General features: G+C 35.6%; 1 protein-coding gene across 1 annotated transcript in view; it reads right to left on the bottom strand.

The window, feature by feature from the left end:
• Positions 1 to 19,622, bottom strand: part of IRAG2 (inositol 1,4,5-triphosphate receptor associated 2) — a gene marked incomplete at its 5' end in the record, with an annotated part of 119,124 nt that overhangs the window by 16,301 nt on the left and 83,201 nt on the right. The window contains 9 exons of the mRNA XM_081310802.1: positions 1,576 to 1,710; positions 6,296 to 6,436; positions 6,708 to 6,735; positions 6,820 to 6,883; positions 8,304 to 8,361; positions 11,193 to 11,263; positions 13,482 to 13,589; positions 13,746 to 13,810; positions 13,917 to 13,963. Coding sequence (XP_081166928.1) covers positions 1,576 to 1,710; positions 6,296 to 6,436; positions 6,708 to 6,735; positions 6,820 to 6,883; positions 8,304 to 8,361; positions 11,193 to 11,263; positions 13,482 to 13,589; positions 13,746 to 13,810; positions 13,917 to 13,963 — 717 coding nt within the window. The remainder of the gene's footprint in view (positions 1 to 1,575; positions 1,711 to 6,295; positions 6,437 to 6,707; positions 6,736 to 6,819; positions 6,884 to 8,303; positions 8,362 to 11,192; positions 11,264 to 13,481; positions 13,590 to 13,745; positions 13,811 to 13,916; positions 13,964 to 19,622) is intronic.

The raw sequence follows: 19,622 nt of genomic DNA, 5'->3' as shown, positions 1-19,622 counted from the left end.
ACAGCAAAAGATGTTATGTGAGGAGGCAGAGATTCACAAAGAAACTACATATTCATCTTCACAGTGGGAAAACAACAGATAATACCTAAAACTGAAACTAGATCACTAGCCAGATGAGGTGGTGCACGCCTATAATCCCAGTGAGTTGGGAGGCTGCTAGGAGCCACAAGCAAAATATATGATGTATGGCACCTTTGGTTGTAAAGCCAGCTAGCCACTGAGGTATTATTATGCTAAGATTTACATTCATATGCAAATTGGGCTCCTGCTGTTCACCTTGGCCTACTACTGGACTCATGTTACGGGGACTCATGGAGAATTCCCATTGGTTGGGGAAGGATAGTAGGAGGAAATTCCGGGGGAGGTCGGGGGACCCGGGGTCCCGGGAGACGGCGGTTCCGGTTAGACGCCCGCGTGGGAGGACCGGTTTTTGCTTGCTGGCGCTGAGAGTGTTGGCGGCTTTTTCAAAATAAAGTTTTGTTCCTGCTTGAGTGGCTCGTGATTCTGTGCCCAGCCAAGACTGCGGCAGGAGGCTGAGGCAGGAGGATTACAAATTACAGGCCAGCCTCTGAAATTTAGTAAGGCCTTGTCTCAAAATAAGAAATACAAAGGGCAGGGTTGTAGCTCAGTGGTGGAGCACCCTGGATTCAATCCCCAATACCAAAAACAAAAAATCCAAATCAAATACAAAACAAACAAACAGACAAAAAAAAAAAAAAAAAGAAATCCTGAAATTGCAGCATAAACATGTTATTTAGAAATATAAAATAGACCCAAGGAGTTTAAAGTTGTTGCACTAAGGTATGGAAAATTGGATAAGATTTAGAGAGCTACTTCATTTTTTTAAAACTATGTGCATGCATAACCTCAATAAAAATAAGACAAAATATTATCCTCAGTGAGGGGTTAAAAGGAATTGACACATATAAATGGAAAGAAAATGATCAAACTAAAACTACCACCAAAATTAAATAGTGCCTTAAGAAAATATATTTAACAAGTCTGTTTAGTATATATATTTTAAAGTCTTCTCAGATTTTCCCACAAAAAAATTTTGAAATTCTACTTCTCTGTGTGGAAGTATACAAAAATACATGTATAAGGACACTTGTTATAGCATTGTTTGTAACAACAAAATATTGAGAACATCCAGAAATGATTAAATATAAGGAATTGGTTAAATGAGTCATAACTATTTAACCAACAGAATACAATAAAATGAGGAGAGGTGTGTATATATTTATATCACATGGAAAGTTATCTGTGCTATATGTTGAATGAAAAGGAAAACAGATTATAACACTGTATGGAGGTAGATTATAAGCTAGTATGAAGGGAGTGTCTAGAAGAATATATCACAAAATTTTTATAATGATGGTCACTGCCCCTAATATTAGCATAAATATTTTTCTTTACATTTTTATTTGTGTATTCCTATTTCTTATATATTAAAAATGCTTATCTTAATATAACAAAGTATTTTAAAAGCTTTTTCCAAGAAAGTATAATCCGTAGCCTCAGAGAAAATAAGTCCTTTAATTTTTTTGCTGAACTAAAGGAATAGACAAAAGTTACCTGATTAATGGCTCCCAACATCTCGGCCCTACTGGCTACTCGAGTTGCACATTGGCTGAGGAACGTTATACTCTTCTCCAGCTTCTTAATGACTTCCTGGGCCTGGTTGTCCTCTTCACACAGAGGTGTTAAAGACTGCATAGAAAGTAATGTTTAATTAAAAGATACAGAACATAAGCATTAAACAAGAGAGTCTTACACTAAGTCTAATCTCAATTATCTTGGTGGAAAGTTGAAAAGAAACAGCAATGACCAATAATGAATGATATCAAAATATTTTATCTTTGCTGGCTAACAGGTAGGCATATGCAAATGTTCACAAAATCTTTTAGATGTCTTCGTAAGCTATTCTTTTTATAATTCCCAAATGTGCCATTTCTTCCTGAACATTCATATTTTCTTCTATGGTTAATAGGATGGGATATCATTAATTGGCAATAGTAAAGAGATTTTGCTTAGAAATGAGCTGAATGTATCATATGAACAGCAAAGGATAGAATTTTGAGAAAAGCAGCATAACAGTGGAATTAGAACTGGCTCTGACTACTATGCCTGCTCTTTTGTTGATGATCACATGGTATTGGGCTAGCTAGGTGGGTATGTCTTTATTGCCTCATGAATATATTTCCCTGAAAACCTGTGAACTTTATCTAAGATGATGTCCTCCCTAATGAAGGACCATCCTTTTCACTAGGGTAAAGACAAACTTTAGAGAAGAGTATATTTAGAAGCCAAGTATCCACCACTCATTAGCCTACAATTATCATCAAATTTCTAAAACATGACCAAATCAAAAACACTATAAATTATAACAGGTGCCATTATTTTGTATATCATTAAGTAAAAGTGTTGCCAATAAAACTGAGGCACCATTAATTATAAATCACATAACTCTGAAGATGTTAAGATGTCAATTATTTTTATTTCCTATTTCCCTATCAGTCCGATGAAATCAGACATCTCCTTTCCAAGAATACAGCAATATGAAAAGTAATGGATGCCAAATGCTTTTCACACAGTAGGTGCTCAATGAATTGCAGCCACTTCTGAAACAGATGGTTAGATCTAAGTTGTAACCAGAGAGTTGTTAAACATCTAGAATGACTCTATCAGACATGTAATTCCCTATAGTTGTTAAAATGACAATCTCCAGGAGCTGGGAATGTGGCTTAGTGATAGAGCACTTGCCTATCACGTGTGAGGCTCTGAGTTCAATCCCTAGTACCACAAAAAAAGAATTATAAAAATAAATGATTAACTACCTCCAGTTGGGAAGGGAAGAACAGATATTAGTTGTAAACAGAACAGATATGGTTAACCTAGATTGAATCGCGAAGAAATAAAGAATCTAAACAAACCAACAATTAGTTAGGAGAATGAGTCAATAATCAAAAACATCCCAATAAATAAAGGTCCAGGACCAAATAGCTTTACTGGAGAATTCTAACAAACATTAAAAGAAGAAATAATGCCAATTACTTAAAAACACTTTTAAAATTCCAACAATGGGGAATACTACCACACTTACTCTTTGAGGACCCCATTACCTTGATACCAAAGCTGGACAAGAAAGGAAACTAGATAAATAAACCTGACAAATATTGTTGCAAAAAAAAAATCATTTAAAAATGCCAGCAATCTGAATTCAAGAGCATATAGAAGATATTATACAGCCTACTCCAGTGGGATTTAGTTTTGGAATGCAAACATGAACGACATATGAACATCAATCATAGCATACCACATGCTAACAGAAAGGAACACAAAAATCATGCTTTGTTCAACTGATGTAGAAAAGGCATTTGATAAGATTCAACACTTTCATGATTTAAAGAAAACACATCAAAAAAACTAGGAACAGGAAATTACCTCAACATAATATAAGTCATACATGAAAAACCCACAATGAACATCATACTCAGTGGAGAAAGACAAAACTATTCCTCTCAGATCAGGAATAAGGCAAGGATTCCCACCCTTAGCACTTCTATTCAACATATTAGAACATTAGTGCTATAACCAGAACAACTAGGGGGAAGGAAGGGAAGGGAAGGGAAGGGAAGGGAAGGGAAGGGAAGGGAAGGGAAGGGAAGGGAAGGGAAGGGAAGGGAAGGGAAGGGAAGGGAAGGGAAGGGAAGGGAAGGGAAGGGAAGGGAAGGGAAGGGAAGGGAAGGGAAGGGAAGGGAAGGGAAGGGAAGGGAAGGGAAGGGAAGGGAAGGGAAGGGAAGGGAAGGGAAGGGAAGGGAAGGGAAGGGAAGGGAAGGGAAGGGAAGGGAAGGGAAGGGAAGGGAAGGGAAGGGAAGGGAAGGGAAGGGAAGGGAAGGGAAGGGAAGGGAAGGGAAGGAATTTTAAAAAATCCAAATAAGGAAGGAAAAAGCAAAAATATCTGTTCAAAGATGGCATGATCTTTTGTGTAGAAAACACTAATGATTCCACACACACAAAAACTGTCAGAATAAACAAATTCAGCAAAATTATAGAATTTGATCCTCAGCACCACACAAAATAAAGGTATTGTGTCCATCTACAACTAAAAAAAAAAATAAAAAGAAAGAAAGAAAGAAAAGAATTCCATTTACAATAGCATAATAAAGGAATAATACTTTGGAATAAACCTAACCAAGGAGGGAGAAGTCTTGTCTTGTATATTGAAAACTATAGAACGTTGCTGAAAAAAGTTAAATACACAAATAAATGAAAAGATATCCTGTGTTCATAGATAAGTAGATCTAATTTGAAGTATCCATACTACCCAGAGCAATCTACAGATTCAAGACATTCTCTAGTAAAAATCCCATTTTTTTCCACAGAAATAGGAACATGTGGGCCTGATAGTATCTTATATCTTATATCTCAGTGGTAGAGCTTATGCCTAACATTTATGAGACCCTTGACTCAGTACATCACCAAAAGAGCAGATACAAGACTAATGAAACAGGAGGGCCTGGAAAATAAACTCTTGTGTATATGGTCAATTGGTCTTTGAGAAAGTACCAAGAATGCACAAGGGGAAAAAAATCTGTTCAACAAACAGTGTTGAGAAAAGTGGCTGTTCATATGCAAAAGTATGAAATTGGACCCATCCTCTGTACCATATAGAAAAATTAACTCAAAATTGATAAAAGACTTAAAAGTAAGAATCCAAGTTAGAAAACTCCTGGAAGAAAACACAGAGGAAAAGCTTCATAGCATAGAATTGAGCTACAATTTCTTGGATAGGATACCAAAAGAACAGACAATAAAGGTGTATATATATATAAAAAAGAGAGAGAAACAAATGGAACTATGTTAAAAGCTTTTGTGCATCAAAGGACCAGATTAATAGAGTAAAAAGGCATTTTAAGAATGCAACTTAAAGGGATATAACTGTAAAGGAATTCATATAACTTTAAATAACTTGATTTAAAAATGGACAGAGTATTTTCAAATGTCCAACAAGCTATATGAAAAGATGCCCAATATAATTAGTCATCAGTGAAATGCAAATCAAACCCACAATTTACCACCTTGCACCCATGAGGATGCCTATTATAAAATCAGAAAATGACAAGTGTTGGTGAAGACTTGGACAAAATACAGTTGGTGACAATATAAAAACCAGCAGCCACTATGCAAACAGTATGAGGGGGAGGGGTTTCAAAAGGTTAAAATAGAATTACTATATGATCCAGCAAATTCCACTTCTGGATGATTACTCGAAAGAATTGAAGAGATATTTGAACACCCATGTTTCTAACAGCACAATTTGCAATAGGTAAGAGGTAGAAGCAACCCAAATGTCCACGAATGGATGGATAAAAAAAATGTGTTATATACATAAAATGGAATATTATTCAGCTTTCTAAAGGAAGGAAACACTGTCATATGTTATAACACAGATAAACCTTCAAGACATCATGCTAAGTAAAATAAACCAGTTTAACAAATACTTATATTGTATGAGTCCACTTACATGAGGTGTGTCTAACAGTCAAATTCATAGACACAGTAGAAATGTGGTTTCAAGGAGGTGGGTTAAGGAGGAAAATGGGAGTCAGTGGATGTAGGGTTTCAGTTTTGAAAGCTAAAAAACTTCTGGAAATCCATTTTGTAACAATTTAAATATACTCAACACTACTGAACATATATACTGTTAAAATTAAGATGGTAAATTTCATGTTTTATACTTTTTATCACAAAAAATTTTTTACTATGATTTCCCAATTTTTAGTTTCTTCACCCAAAATGAAACTCCTCAATTTCTGAACTGTCTCTAAATTAGTGGAAATTTCATGAGATGGAAGGATAACAGTTGTATCTTCCTCATACCCTCATTCTTCTCTCAGTACTTTACAGCAACTTGACTGACAAGACTCAAGTGACACTTTTTCTTCAGTTAATCATAAATGGAAATAGATTTTCCCATTATGAAGCTTAAAATATTATCTCCCATTTTATTTTCTGTCTGAAAATCCTGAGAAGGCAGATGAGTTGTACAATCTACTTTAAGAGGTATTTTTTAAATATTATTTAAAAAGGTATTTTTTAAATATTATTCCCGATAATCTCCCATTAGTGAACCTTTTATTTTGGCCTGATCTTTAATTCTATTTATCCACATTTTGTTTGGCAGGGTTTAGCATATAGTGTTGGTTTTAGTCATCCAAGTAAACTCAAATGTAATTATGAACATCATTAAAATACAACCAAATGTATAGCTTCCAAATAATCTGGTTTATACCTCCAAGAGCTTTAAACAGTTAGTGATTTCTTTCTTCAAATTGTCTTCTGCCAAGTCCCGGGATCGCTCTTCAAGCTTCACTCTTTTCTCTAATGTAAACCAGTCACATTTAAATCCCAAAGATAATCTGAGAAATTCCGCCTGTTGTCAAAATAACACGAGGGTGAAGAGAGAAAGTTTAATGTGGTCGAACATTTCAATTTTACACAGTATTATTCTGAGACATTTTTTTCTCGTCCCAGCAGTAGAACACTGTCATGCATGGGCTGGACCTGTGCTTTGTCACTTTTAGGCCAAACAGACACCAGACATACCTGAGTGTGTGTGTGTTATGCTAAGCATAAAGCCAATGAAGCAGGTGAGTCTGAAATTTAAAAAAAAAAAAAAAGGAAAAAAATGGGTTTAAACTCACCTCCACTTCCTTCTCATTAGCAGACGTGCTATAGGATAAGACAAAGGACTTGCTCAGAATATAATCCAACAGAAAAATAAAAAGTGAAATTAAAACATAAAAAAGAGCTTACTTTTCACTTTGTCTGAAGTTAACTGATTTCGCGGTAGTTACTGGAACAGGGGAAATCCCAGATTCTATCAAAAGAGAATGAATATTTGGTTAAGATGGCTCAACACCTAAAAGTGCATTTTCATTAAATACTGTTATGTCCCATATTTACTAAATGAAGGCATTTCATTTAAATACATCTGAGATGATAGCCAGCTAATATGGATGCTTAAATTGTAAGATAATGTTTGCGAAGCCATTGGGATCAGAGCATTAAGATCACCAATTCACATCTCAAGCAGTCTTTGAAACCGGAAGATGTAACAGAGTCAAGAGATGGGCCCATCTGTCCTCTTTGCATTTGAATATTTGTTTTACTAGATCTCATGCTACATGCATACCTTCCTCTGGTATTCTGGTTCTTCCTTGGATTAAAACTTTAACAGCAGCACCGGCAGGAATAATAGTTATACTAATAGTAGTAGCAGTAACAATAAATAATAATAATCCTGGTAGTAACAGTAACAATAAACATAGCATCAAACTCAGGTTTACAATATGCCAGTCCCAGAACAAAGCTCTTTACATTTATTAGGATTTTCTTTATGACAACTTTGTAAAGGACAATATATCTAATAAAGAGCATTAGATTTGAAACTGATAACACTTGATTTAAAGCTAAGCTTTGGCTCTTACAGATATGTGATCATGAATAAAACAACCTTATTAAATCATCTACAAAATAAGCATATTATTTTGATATAATAGATAACTTTTATGAGAACTGCTGTGCCAGGCCCTTTTCTGTGTGCTTCATACATATTAAATTAATCAATCAATACTCACAGCAAGTCTTCTGTGGCAGACACTGTTTTCTGCTTTTCACAGGCTAGGAAAATGAACCATGGGGTACCTTACCTCATATTTGCAGGATCAACTAAAACTATGCACATAAGGAATTTAGCCTAGGACTTAGTATATTGTCAACTTTCTATAAACTATACTTACTTTTTAAATACATAATTACCATTTTGCAGATGAGAAACTGAGACTCAAAATTGAATAACTATCTAATACCACATAATGGTCAGAGCTGGACCCAAATTAGAGCCTGAGTGACCTGACAGCCTGAACTCTGGCCACTGTTCCATCCTAGTGAAGGGAAGGAAGCATATTAGGTCTCATTTTTAAAACATTGTTTTTTACTTTTAGATGTGATGCTGAAAAAAACTAAGTAGAGCAGAGAATTACTACCAACATGCACGGGCTTGCTTCTTAGTTAACAATAGAGCACTAATTATTACAAGTCCTCTGGCATTGAACAGTCAATGAAATGTCAATGTGGCTTTTTGACAATGATACAAATGGAATCAGGACTGGGTTCTATTGGCTGACCTTATCCAGGGATGCAGAATTTGTAGGTGGCATATCTTTATTCAGACTACAGCTACAAAAATAGCCACAGGGACAAAAGTACATATGAGGTTGAAAGAACACATTTCTTACCTCCTGAAGCACATTCTTTTCTATGCTCTTCTATTGTTTTGGGTTCCTCTTTGGCTTCCTAAAATCATAAGGAAATTTTATTGTTGTACATAGAGTGGAAGTTCTTTATAACCAAGCGTTTCTTCACTTCCTGTCCTCTACTAACCCAACTCTACAGTGCTCAGGGAATTGTAATAAGGGTTAAGGAAAAACAAAAACAAGTCTACTTCTAAGGGCCTTCTCAATCTAGTTGAGGCAAATAGAACATAAACATGAAAAGCTGTGAACATGACACAAGTTATCACAAAGCAAACTTGGATTAATTGCCAAGTAAATGAGGCTTAGGTAAGTCAGTGTTCTGAATGGGAAGGAGGCAGAGCCGCATAGGACATCTGCAGGCCAGGAGTGTGACAGCAGCAACAGGAGAGGTAGAACTGGGATGGATGGATGGATGAATGGATGGATGAATGGATGGATGGATGGATGGATGGATGAGAGATAAAGTAGAGGTGATCTAGAGCCATATAATGTGGCTTCCTATGTTGGTTTTTGAGAGAAATTGTGGCAAAGATAGCTGTTAAGATTGTTCCAGGTGTGGTGGTGCACACTTGTAATCCCAGCAGCTTGGGAGGCTGAAACAGGAGGATCACAAGTCCAAAGCCAGCCTCAGCAAAAGCGAGGTGCTAAGCAACTCAGTGAGACCCTGTCTCTAAATGAAACACAAAATAGAGCTGGGGATGTGGCTTAGTGGTTGAGTGCCCCTGAGTTCAATCCCCAGTACAAAAAAAAAAAAAAAAGATTGTGTTGTGTGAGGTTTTAATTTCACATAATATATTTTTAGGTCACTGACCAACTGTTCTATACATAATAAATGCACTTGTATACAAGGGTTACCATAACAACAAGATTGTACTGTACTGTCTGGGAAAATCTCATGGGAGAATTTAAGTATGCAATTATTTTTATGGTATTATTAGACATTTTCAAAAGAATGGAGAAATTTAGAAAACCAAAGTTCCCCATCAAAAAAATAAGTCTAAGAAAACAATTTCCTTGGTAGAGCCATTGATACCATGCCATATAATTTTTAGACAACTGAAATGAAGGTTTCAATAGACTAAAACAAATGTAATAATACAGGTAAAGTGCTGGCTCACTGTCATCAACAGGTGAACACTTTTGAGTTTTTTGAGTCTTTTTCAATCCCATGACCTCTCCCAGTCACAGCCCTCCTGCGGCCCTCCTCAGCCTTGCTCCAGGAGGGCCTGACCATGGCTGAATCCAGTCTATCTTCCACTCATGATCAAATGCACTTCTTTTTTTTATTATTAGTTGTTCATGACAATACAATGATCTTGAAATATCATACATTTGAATCAAATGGTGTATAATATCTCATTTTTCCAAGTGTACAGGTTGCAGAATCACATTGGTTATACGGCCACGTGTATACATACAGCACTTCTCTAGCTTATGCCCAACACTCCAAGGAAACTGCTCTCATCAACGACCTCCTTAGTGCCAAATCCAATGACCATCCTCACTCTTAATCTCACTTGAACTCATTTAGCATATAAAACAAACAAACAAAAAAACATCTTCTTGAAGATGTTTTTCCCTCTCCTGAGGGTCTCCCTCCCTTCCCAGTCTCTTGGCTGTTGCCTTCTCTCCTAAATACTATCATTACCCTGAGTGCTCCCTTCCTGCCTGCCCGAGTCATTGGAAAATCTCATCCACATATTTGCAGAGTTCTTTGCTGATAACTCATGAACATGTTTCTGTTTCTAAAAGAGTCACATGAGTGAGATTATGAACATAGGTGCATAGTTATGTATAAAATCTCCTTAGAGACTACAGATGTCTCATATCAATCCAAAACTTACTTCAAAATGATCTTATTTAACCTCACAAATTCAGTTCTTCCTTTTCCCATCCTCTCATGTTATTCTATTCATTCTTGTAGGTTAATCCATAAAACCTGGGTACCTCTTTTCCCACATCCCTGATGGAAGTCACTACTGCTGAGAATTTCCACCTCTAAATAAATCTCAAATTCATCTCCTTTTCTCCATCTTCACCAAGTTTAAACTACCTCCATCTCTTATCTGATTTATTACAACTGCATTATAATCAGTCCTACTACCACAATTACTACATTTTCCTAATAGATTATTTCTTAAAGTGTAATTTTTTTTTTTTTTGAGATGGGAAGGATTTTTTTTCCTCAGAACACTCTACTATGGATAACTAAAGAAGTTACAGGGGGAATGATTTTCAGCATATGAGCTAGCCAGCACTACACCCTATGTATACTTCACACCAGTCAAAGGATAGTTTCGGATCACATACCTCACCGTCCCACTTCCTGTAGACTGGGAGGCCATAACATTTTATTCTACCTTATTTATCACGCATATGCACCCATATCAGAGACTCCTCCTCACTTGATTAGTTTGCATGAATCTGTTTCTTGCAGACAAATGGACCTAAATGCAACAATGCTTATATACTGAGAGGAAGACTACAACACACACACACACACACACACACACACACACACACACACAAACTCCACACATACAACAGTGGGACTAATACATAAGTAAGACCCCTGGAGAATCATGAAGTTGGATCCATAGCCTACAAGTTACCCTTCAATTATTAATTCATATAAGTAGAAATAAGACATCCTTCACAAAAGGAATTAACATTTTTTTCTATAAACATTTATAGCTATCCTTATGTCTTAGAGAGCTTAGAGAGTGACTATATTCAAGATGGCTAATTCGATTAACCTCATAATTTTCAAAGAATAAATGGGGAATACTTCTAAGAGTCCTTTGCAAATTAAAGAGGCAGCTCTACCACAGTAACATCCAGTTTATTGTTCACATGTGTGTACTTCCTTACCAGATTTGATATGGCTTTATCCTTACTCATAGTGTCTTGGCATACAATGTTCTCAGGATCTGGACTGGTGCCTATGAGAAAAAGGAAATACAGTCAACAGTTGGGGGTGCAGTAACAAGTAAAAGAGGAAGAAATTGTGAGGGTAGCAATGTGGACAGACCAGGGAAGACAAGAGCCTTAGCATGTGAGACAAACGTAGGTACTGCAAAATGCACGAAGGCGCATGACTCAGAGTCAGGGATGGAGGAGGCCCATGGGGAAGTTGAACCACATAAAACTGCCCAAACAAAGGAACATCTCCATGAACGCCCTTTCAAAGTAGGCTGGTTTTTCTTTCATCTTTTTTTTTTTTTTTGGTTGTTGATGGACCTTTATCTTATTCATTTATTTGCATGTGCCAAGAATAGAACCCAATGCTCCACACGTTAGGCAAGTGTTCTACCACTGAGCCCGAGCCTCAGCCCCAGCCCATAACTAAGCTTTTTAATAGTGTGGCAAACAGTTTTTTAAAATTTACATATGCAAAGATGATAACCATGTGATATCCTACTAACATGAACCTTTCTGAATATGACATCAAAAGAAAAGGTACACTTTAAATTTGTATCATGCCTTTTTGTAACTTCCACATTTTTTGTGGACGTCTATACTGTCATTACTGTAGGTGATTTTCTCCTCTTCACAGGATCTTTTGTCCTGCATTTAGTTTAATGCAGACACAGAAGTGAGCAGCAAGACACAGTTTCCTTTCTTTCTTTTTAAGAAAAATATATTTAAAGCAGGTGTTGTATTTTAAAATTTTATATGCAAATGAAAACAAAATGATCACCAGATTCCTTAGAGATGCACATTTCTCCCCAGAGATGTTTTGTTTTAGTTTTCCTTAAATTTTCAGACAGAGAGTAAGTTCTTATGGCCCATAAGTAAAAACAATGTTTTACAGTAAAAAATTTCATCAATACCTGCCAGAAACCTGATGTTCTTGCCTATAGAACATGATATTAATTTTTGTCTAGCCTTCCAGAAATACTTTTTGCAGACATAAAAACTGGTGTTTTTTTTTCAAATTTTACATATGATACATATTTTCTATACTTTTCTCAAGGTACAGTAGTCCTTTCATAGTATTACATGAAAAATTCTCATCATACATGTTTTATGTATGCATATTAAAATTCCATTACATAGATATGCCATAATATAGACTTCTGTTAATAGTTAACTTGTTGCCAAAATTTTATTAGGAACAATGTTGTATCAAAGAAGCTTACATATGTCATTTTGTATGTGCGTGAATGTATTTATAGGCTAAATTCCCAGAAACTGAATTGTTGCATCAGTGTTGCATTTTGATAGATACTGTAGCCATTTTTGTTACAAAAGTTTACATTTCCTACAGCACTATATAGGAATTCCTTTTTCCTTTTACAACCTTACCAACAGAATATAATCAATTTTTTTGCATCTTTGTCTATTTGACAGGTAAAGAATGGTATCTTGGTGCAGTTTTGATTAAAACATTTCCTTACTGAGTATAAGTTGTATTCTTAACACACGGAACAGATTCCATTTCTGACATTTTATAACTACTCTAACTTAGGACTTGCACCTCAAATTTACATGTTGAATTCAAAGAACAGAATGGATTTTCCTTGACTTTTTCCTTTTTATAGTAGGAATGGGAACCTACATCTCCCTTGGGGGTCAACTGTAGTGATGTCTCTCTGAAAATGATTAAGAACTATTTGTTTTCAGAGTATAGAAGCAGGAAGGATCTAAAATCATCTAGCTCTTTTGCCTCCTGAGTTTACCACTACTAATTGGTCCATCCTTCTGAGCTGATAGACTAATTCAAATTCTAAAAATTTCCTAAGTGATGTCACATCTGTGTCATATTTGAAACCCAGCAGTGTCCAGTCAGTCTATCAGAAGGAAATATTCAAGCCCCAACACAATATATTGGTTTTGTTCTATCTACAAAATTGAGTGAAAAAATGTCTTCAAAATTCCTTTATAGGAATTATTTTGTAAGAATTAATATAATATTGCCGAGCTATTAAGGACAGTGACTTCACTAGCTTACAGGTTTGCCTTGTGTATTAGAATGAAGCTACTCTTTTTTAAAAATATATTTTTTACTTGTAGATGAACACAATGCCTTTGTTTTGTTTATTTTTTATTTTGTGGTGCTGAGGATTGAACCCAGTGCCCCACACATTCTAGGCGACCACTGCACCACTGAGCCACAACCCCAGTCCTAGAATGAAGCTACAATTGAACCCAGCTTACCTTGGATCTCTGTCATGGAAGACACTGGTCTTGTTGCCTCCTCTTTCTCACAGAGTGATTTACAGTCAAGGCCACCAGAAGCCATATTCAAAACGTCTGATCCAGAATCTACCAATAGGAAGAAACTAACAGTGTGACTCCTATGCAAAGGAGAATTTGCCTATGCTCTTCTCATTTGCTCACATCTCAGCAGGTTTCAGAATATAAAATTATAATCCTTTTTTTTTGTTTGTTTGTTTCAGTGTCTCTTCCAAATCCACTTACCACTTGAAGTTACAGTACTCTCTGAGGAGGAAGTGTGTCCAGGCGATGGTAGTGTGAGATATTCCCTAATAAAAGGGTAGAAAAATATTTCAGTACATCAGATTCAAAGAATTCTCTTTTAAATGAGCAGAATACGCACATAAATTCACACACCCAACACCAAAAGCAAACCTGGACTGTGGCAGGTCCTCAGAACCCAAGTGTTCAACACCATTCTCCTGGAGGGAGAAAACACAGAGACACAGTTCAATGATTCAACAGTTGCCATTTCAAAAAGTATAATACTAAATTTTCCCCCCCTGATTTAAAGTATATTTATGCATCTGATATTTAGGAAAATCTAAACAAATCTGGGGGCAAACAAACTTTAAATTCAAAAGCAGATAGAGTTTATTTAATGAACTTAAATTTTCTTTAAACAGAACATTCTACATGAGCATATAAAACATTTCTATTTATGGGACTATTACTCAAGCTAAAACTCTTGGCCAGGTGATAGGAATAGTGCTAATGTTTCCAGCTAGATAAACCATACATTTTAAGTTTAATCATATCTCAAAGATCTGAGGGATTGTATCTTAGACAACACCAGTTACCTGGCATTTTAAAAGAGCTTCACAGAACTGTGGTCCTATCCTGCCATAGCAATTTTTTGCAAGTCTCATTTGAACCTCTAAATTCTATCAAGAATTCCCAAATTGGAGGGCATTTTAGGACATTAGGGTTTGTTAGTATATTTGTTCTGTTTCAAAAAGATATATGGTGGCAACATGGCCTTCTTTTTAATAGTGAGGTTATTTAAGTTTACTTTCATTTTTATGTATTTAGAAAGCTTATCATAAATTAAAACTGATATAATTTAGGCATATCAGAAACTTGTACAGGTGATGGAAAAATGAAGATACACATGCATTTCATAATCAAACACAGAACTCATTAACTACCACAATCAACAGCAGATTTCTAGAGAGATATGCTGCATATCATATGCGGTATTTAGAATCTATTCATGAACATAGTTACCATAACCACAGATAGGTAAAGATTTAGAAAGGGCTTGCTGAATTTGTAGTTTCCCAGTATAATAAATAGCAGCCTACACCTGTTGAGCACATTAAAGTTTACAAAAGTCCCCTTTTTATATCATCTTATCTAATTCTCCCAAAAACTATATGCAACAAGTTTTTGCATGTAAGGAAATCAATACCAGTGGTTAAAGCAATTTCCCAAGAATATCAGAATGGTAGAGCCAATCGTCAAACTCAGATCGAACTAAATGCAGTGTTCTCTCCATTGTAAATAAACCACTCCAAGCATACACTAACCTAACAATTTCCAACTATTGTCTTAGACTTGTAAATGATTTAAATATAAACTTTTAAAGTGTTCACCTTAAATGCTTAGAAAAATTTACAAACTTAAAACAAGAATTTATATCTTAATGACATTCAATCTTTTGTTTTATTTAGTTCCATTACTATTTTTTTAACTTTAAAAAATTTTATTCATAAATATGTTTAAGATGCACAATGTGATGTTTTGATACAGGTATACATTGTGGAATAATTAAATCAGGCTGATTAGCATATTTGTCAACTCTTTGGTTCAGATCATATATTACCAAAGCCCCTATGACATCAGTTTAATTTAATTTCATGAACTTTCATCAAAGATCCAGTATGTTGTGATATATGTAAGAAATAATTAATTAATTAATTAATTTAAAAAAAAAAAAACATCCAGTGTGTACCAGGAGCAGAGACAAGGCCCAGAGACACATGGAAATATAGGCCTTTTCCTGAAGGGGCTCATAGGTCAGTCAAGGAGATGAATCTATAAAACAAATACCTTATAACTGATAAGCAGTACTTCACAGAGGAAGGCCATATGCAAAGAACATAATGCATAAAGTGGAGTGATATTGGAATTAAATTTTGAAGAGAAATTGTATCTTATTACCTGTAGGTAGGAAACGGCCTTGTCTTTATATTTTTAAAATACATTATAGTAGTAATTATTATATGCTTATTTACCTAAACTTCAATATATCTGAAAGGAAGCTATAAAAACTGGATAAAATTAAATATCTTTAAGTTTCATTGGGTATTGAACTTCATAAAAAATCAATTGCATTTCTTAATAAAAAATCAAGTCCATTGAACATTCCACAAAATATAAAACATGGTTACTATGTATGGACTGAAATACTATTATTACACTATAACTAAAAGCTATCAGAAAAGATTTCATCTTGTACTTATCAGGTTCATGGATAGTCATATTTGAACTTAAGAAGTGGGAAAGAGAATTCAGTTATCATTGTCATTTCACTAAGCTGGTTTCCAATATAGAGGAAAATGAAACATAATTTTTTGTAAAACTTTTATAAAATGAGCTTAATATTATCCTATTTAAGGTCAAAACAATAACTATAGCAAAAACCTAGTGGGCCTCCATTATGTTACAAGTGAGTCTCATTTGCCATCATGCCCTTCTTATGGCCTCTTTTTTCTATATCTTACAATGAAGCATTTTATGGAGAAGAGGTTTGATAAATGTGAAATATCTACTGACTAAACAAATAATAATATGATTCTGAAGACACCTCATACATATATCTCTTCATTTCCCTGGAGTAGTTACAAGGTAAGCAGGTGGATATTACTCCCAAATCATGAAACTTTGTAAGTCTTAGTGATCAGAAAACAACCCCACAGACAACATATCTTAATTCTAACTTCATAAATTTGTTCTAACAACACTATTTTCTTCTTACAAGAATAACCAGAGAAAAGGAAGTTTCAAATTTTGTTTCAAACTTAGGATCTAGTTAGTGAAAGTTGTAGATATAATACTCAAAGTTTCTTGCATGGGGTTGGGGGTAGGCTAATCAACAAAAACTTTCCACAGTGGGATCTCTTCTTCTAGCATCAAAAGTTACCCTCTTCAAACCAGCATCCCAACCAAGCCTGCTGAAGAATCTATTCACACACACCAACTTTGAGACCTGAAGAGATTGAAAGAGATAGTCTGTAAAACCACAGAAATCCAAGAAATTGATGAAGACAGCTCAGATGAGAGACTTACATGTGGAAGGTTGGCTCAAGTCAATGAATCTAACACATGCTGACAGCACAGCAGGAAGAATGCCCTTCCCATCCAAGCCATTCAAATATTAACCTGAATAACATTTACATGGAAACCCACGGTCCAGCCCATCTGCTCTTGACAACAAGAGCTTAATATAGGGTGGGGTAGCCAAGCACTCATGGAACAAAGTGAGATAGATTCTCCCATGGGCTGGGTCAGCAAACACAAGCCTCTTTCATTCATACACACACATTTGCATACACACACACACACATACACACACACACACACACACACACACACACACACACGATTACTTTAATAGAAAAATACAAAGAAATACTAAGAAATAAGAGATTTGTAATAACAATTAATAAGCCTACATAATCTTCCAGGACGACTACATTAAATGCTGCTTTATAGATTTTATGATCAGAAATCTTTGTGCTAATAAAAATTTATGTTACCCATATAATTTTTACTATTGGGTCTCTTTGGACAGTTGATGCTGGTCAAATAGATTAACATGGGAACAACAACAACAAAAAAAGTGAAACAAGAATCTATTTAGACTTACTCCAAACTGTACTTATGTACATTTAAATGTTCTGAAAAGAGGAAGAATGTTAAATAGAACTTTAAAAGATTAGAACCCCTGAGGCTGAGGTTGTGGCTCAGTGGTAGAGTGCTTGCCCAGCATGTGTGAAGCACTGGGTTCGATTCTCAGCACCACATATAAATTAATAAATAAATAAAGGTCCATCAACAACTAAAAATTTTAAAAAATAATAAAAATAAAAATTATTAGAAACCCTGGAACATAAACAAAACTAAATTTCCTCATAGTTTTTTTTTTCTTTTTTTTTTCCTCGCAATTTCTAAGTAAAAGAACACCACACCCTAAGATCTACAGGACACACCTACCATGTTGAGGCTCATTTATAATCAGTTATCAGTCAATATCTCCCGTCCCAATTTTGCAACTGGCAATGGTATTTATTCTCCAAGGTTATTAATGCAGCACCTACACATAGCTTGAAAGAACAGGACAACGGCCAGAAAGTCTTCAGAGGTTATTTTTAAATTGATCCTGTGGTTTGACTCAATAAATCATCTTCTCCCAGTGATAGTGTATCTTACACAAAAACATGCAATGACATGAAGAAGAACCTTAAAAGGAGGGAAGACACTTAATATGTGATCTTTTTTTTTTAAAGTTTGAACGGCCACAAGGAAACAGAAATTCATCTCGAGATCCCTGACCTGTTATAAGGCAACCTCTGATGATCAGCAGTTCCACACTGCTGATAATTCTCACTCTAGGTAATACTACCGTTACTATTTTGAGTATGTACTATGAAGCAGGATTTCACAAAATATTTTGGTGGAGGCAGATCAGACAGAAGAATCAGTTTTGATGCCATAGAATTTTTGTAGAACTTAATTCTTAGAGTATTTAGGGAAACATACAAGTAGGTAACTACCTGTTTTGCAAAGGGCCAGAAAGCCTTTGGTAGCTTTTAAGATGTAAAGATAAGAGCAACCACTAAGAGAAGGTAGACAGGCTAAGGACCTAGAGGGAAATGACCCAGAGTGGGGAAGAATCAAGGAAGTATATCTAGCTACTGAAAGAAGCAGTAACACTAGACTCAGTAGGAAACTGTGGTACTGGCCACCTTGTATCCCAGCCCTGCTAGACCGTGTCTTGAAATGTAGAGGATAGTTTTCACAACTACCCCAATAGGATCCTACCAACACTACACCACCCTGGGAGCCCTCTCTGAAAGCACTGGAACAAGAAGGCAGAGTTGCCTCTGCACTGACCAAGGAAAGAAGGTGGGATCACCAGAGGTCCAGATGCAGAGCTCCATGGAGGTCTACAGTGTTGCAGGCAGGGCTCTGGGCAGAGAACAAAAAGGGCAGCAGACACCAAGATGATGAGACCAACTTCACTGTCCCACAACTTCTCAAGAAGCTAAACATCCACCTGGAACCCACTAGTGGATGAGACCTAAAGAACATGAATATATACTAGAATACACCTCTGGTGATTCTTAGAAATGTTTGAATGCTGGGAAGGCACCCAGTGAAAAGGAAAGGCTTTCCTATTTATCAGCAAGTGGGAAAATAGGTCATTAAAAGGCACTATCTTCCTGTAAACATGACCTACTTGGTTTGTTTCCAACTGATTAGGGTAAAACTTGGCTGTGAAGATGCATATGTGTTGATGTATATATAGCATGTGTTTATGCATGTATGTGTGTTGTATCCATGTGTACTGAACTACTCAAAAGCAAAGTAATCTCTCTGTTCCACAGGGGACACAGCAATTTTAGACAGGTTAGGCCACTTATCTAAGTTCACATATTAAGTATTGCAGCCCATCTTAAATATGGCCTGCCTGATTCCAAAGCCTATACTATGGGGACAAAATTTGCAAGGCATTACTAAAATAAATTTCAAATAAATACAAAAGTAGACAGTAGAACTAACTTTTATATGCTTGGGACGTGGCTTCAACAATTATCACCTGGAATGGATGTTGTTTCATCCATTCTTTTACCCTCTAAACCTAACCTATGTTTTTAGAAGCAATCCTAGATATCATCACATGTCATCTGAAAGTATTTAAGTATGAATCCTAAAAGATGAAGACAGTAAGTAATTTATTTCCTTCTCTCCTAGGTACACCAACATGCCACCAATAAAATAATTTACTGGGTCAATAAAGAAGATTCATTCTCCTTAAGAACATTCCAAACAGGTCTCCAAATTATTTTCCTATGA

Source organism: Spermophilus citellus, assembly GCF_964194105.1.
Source record: "Spermophilus citellus genome assembly, chromosome: 10".
NCBI lineage: Eukaryota > Metazoa > Chordata > Mammalia > Rodentia > Sciuridae > Spermophilus > Spermophilus citellus.
Note: the sequence above shows the minus strand (reverse complement) of the source record. Positions and strands in the feature narration are given on the sequence as shown.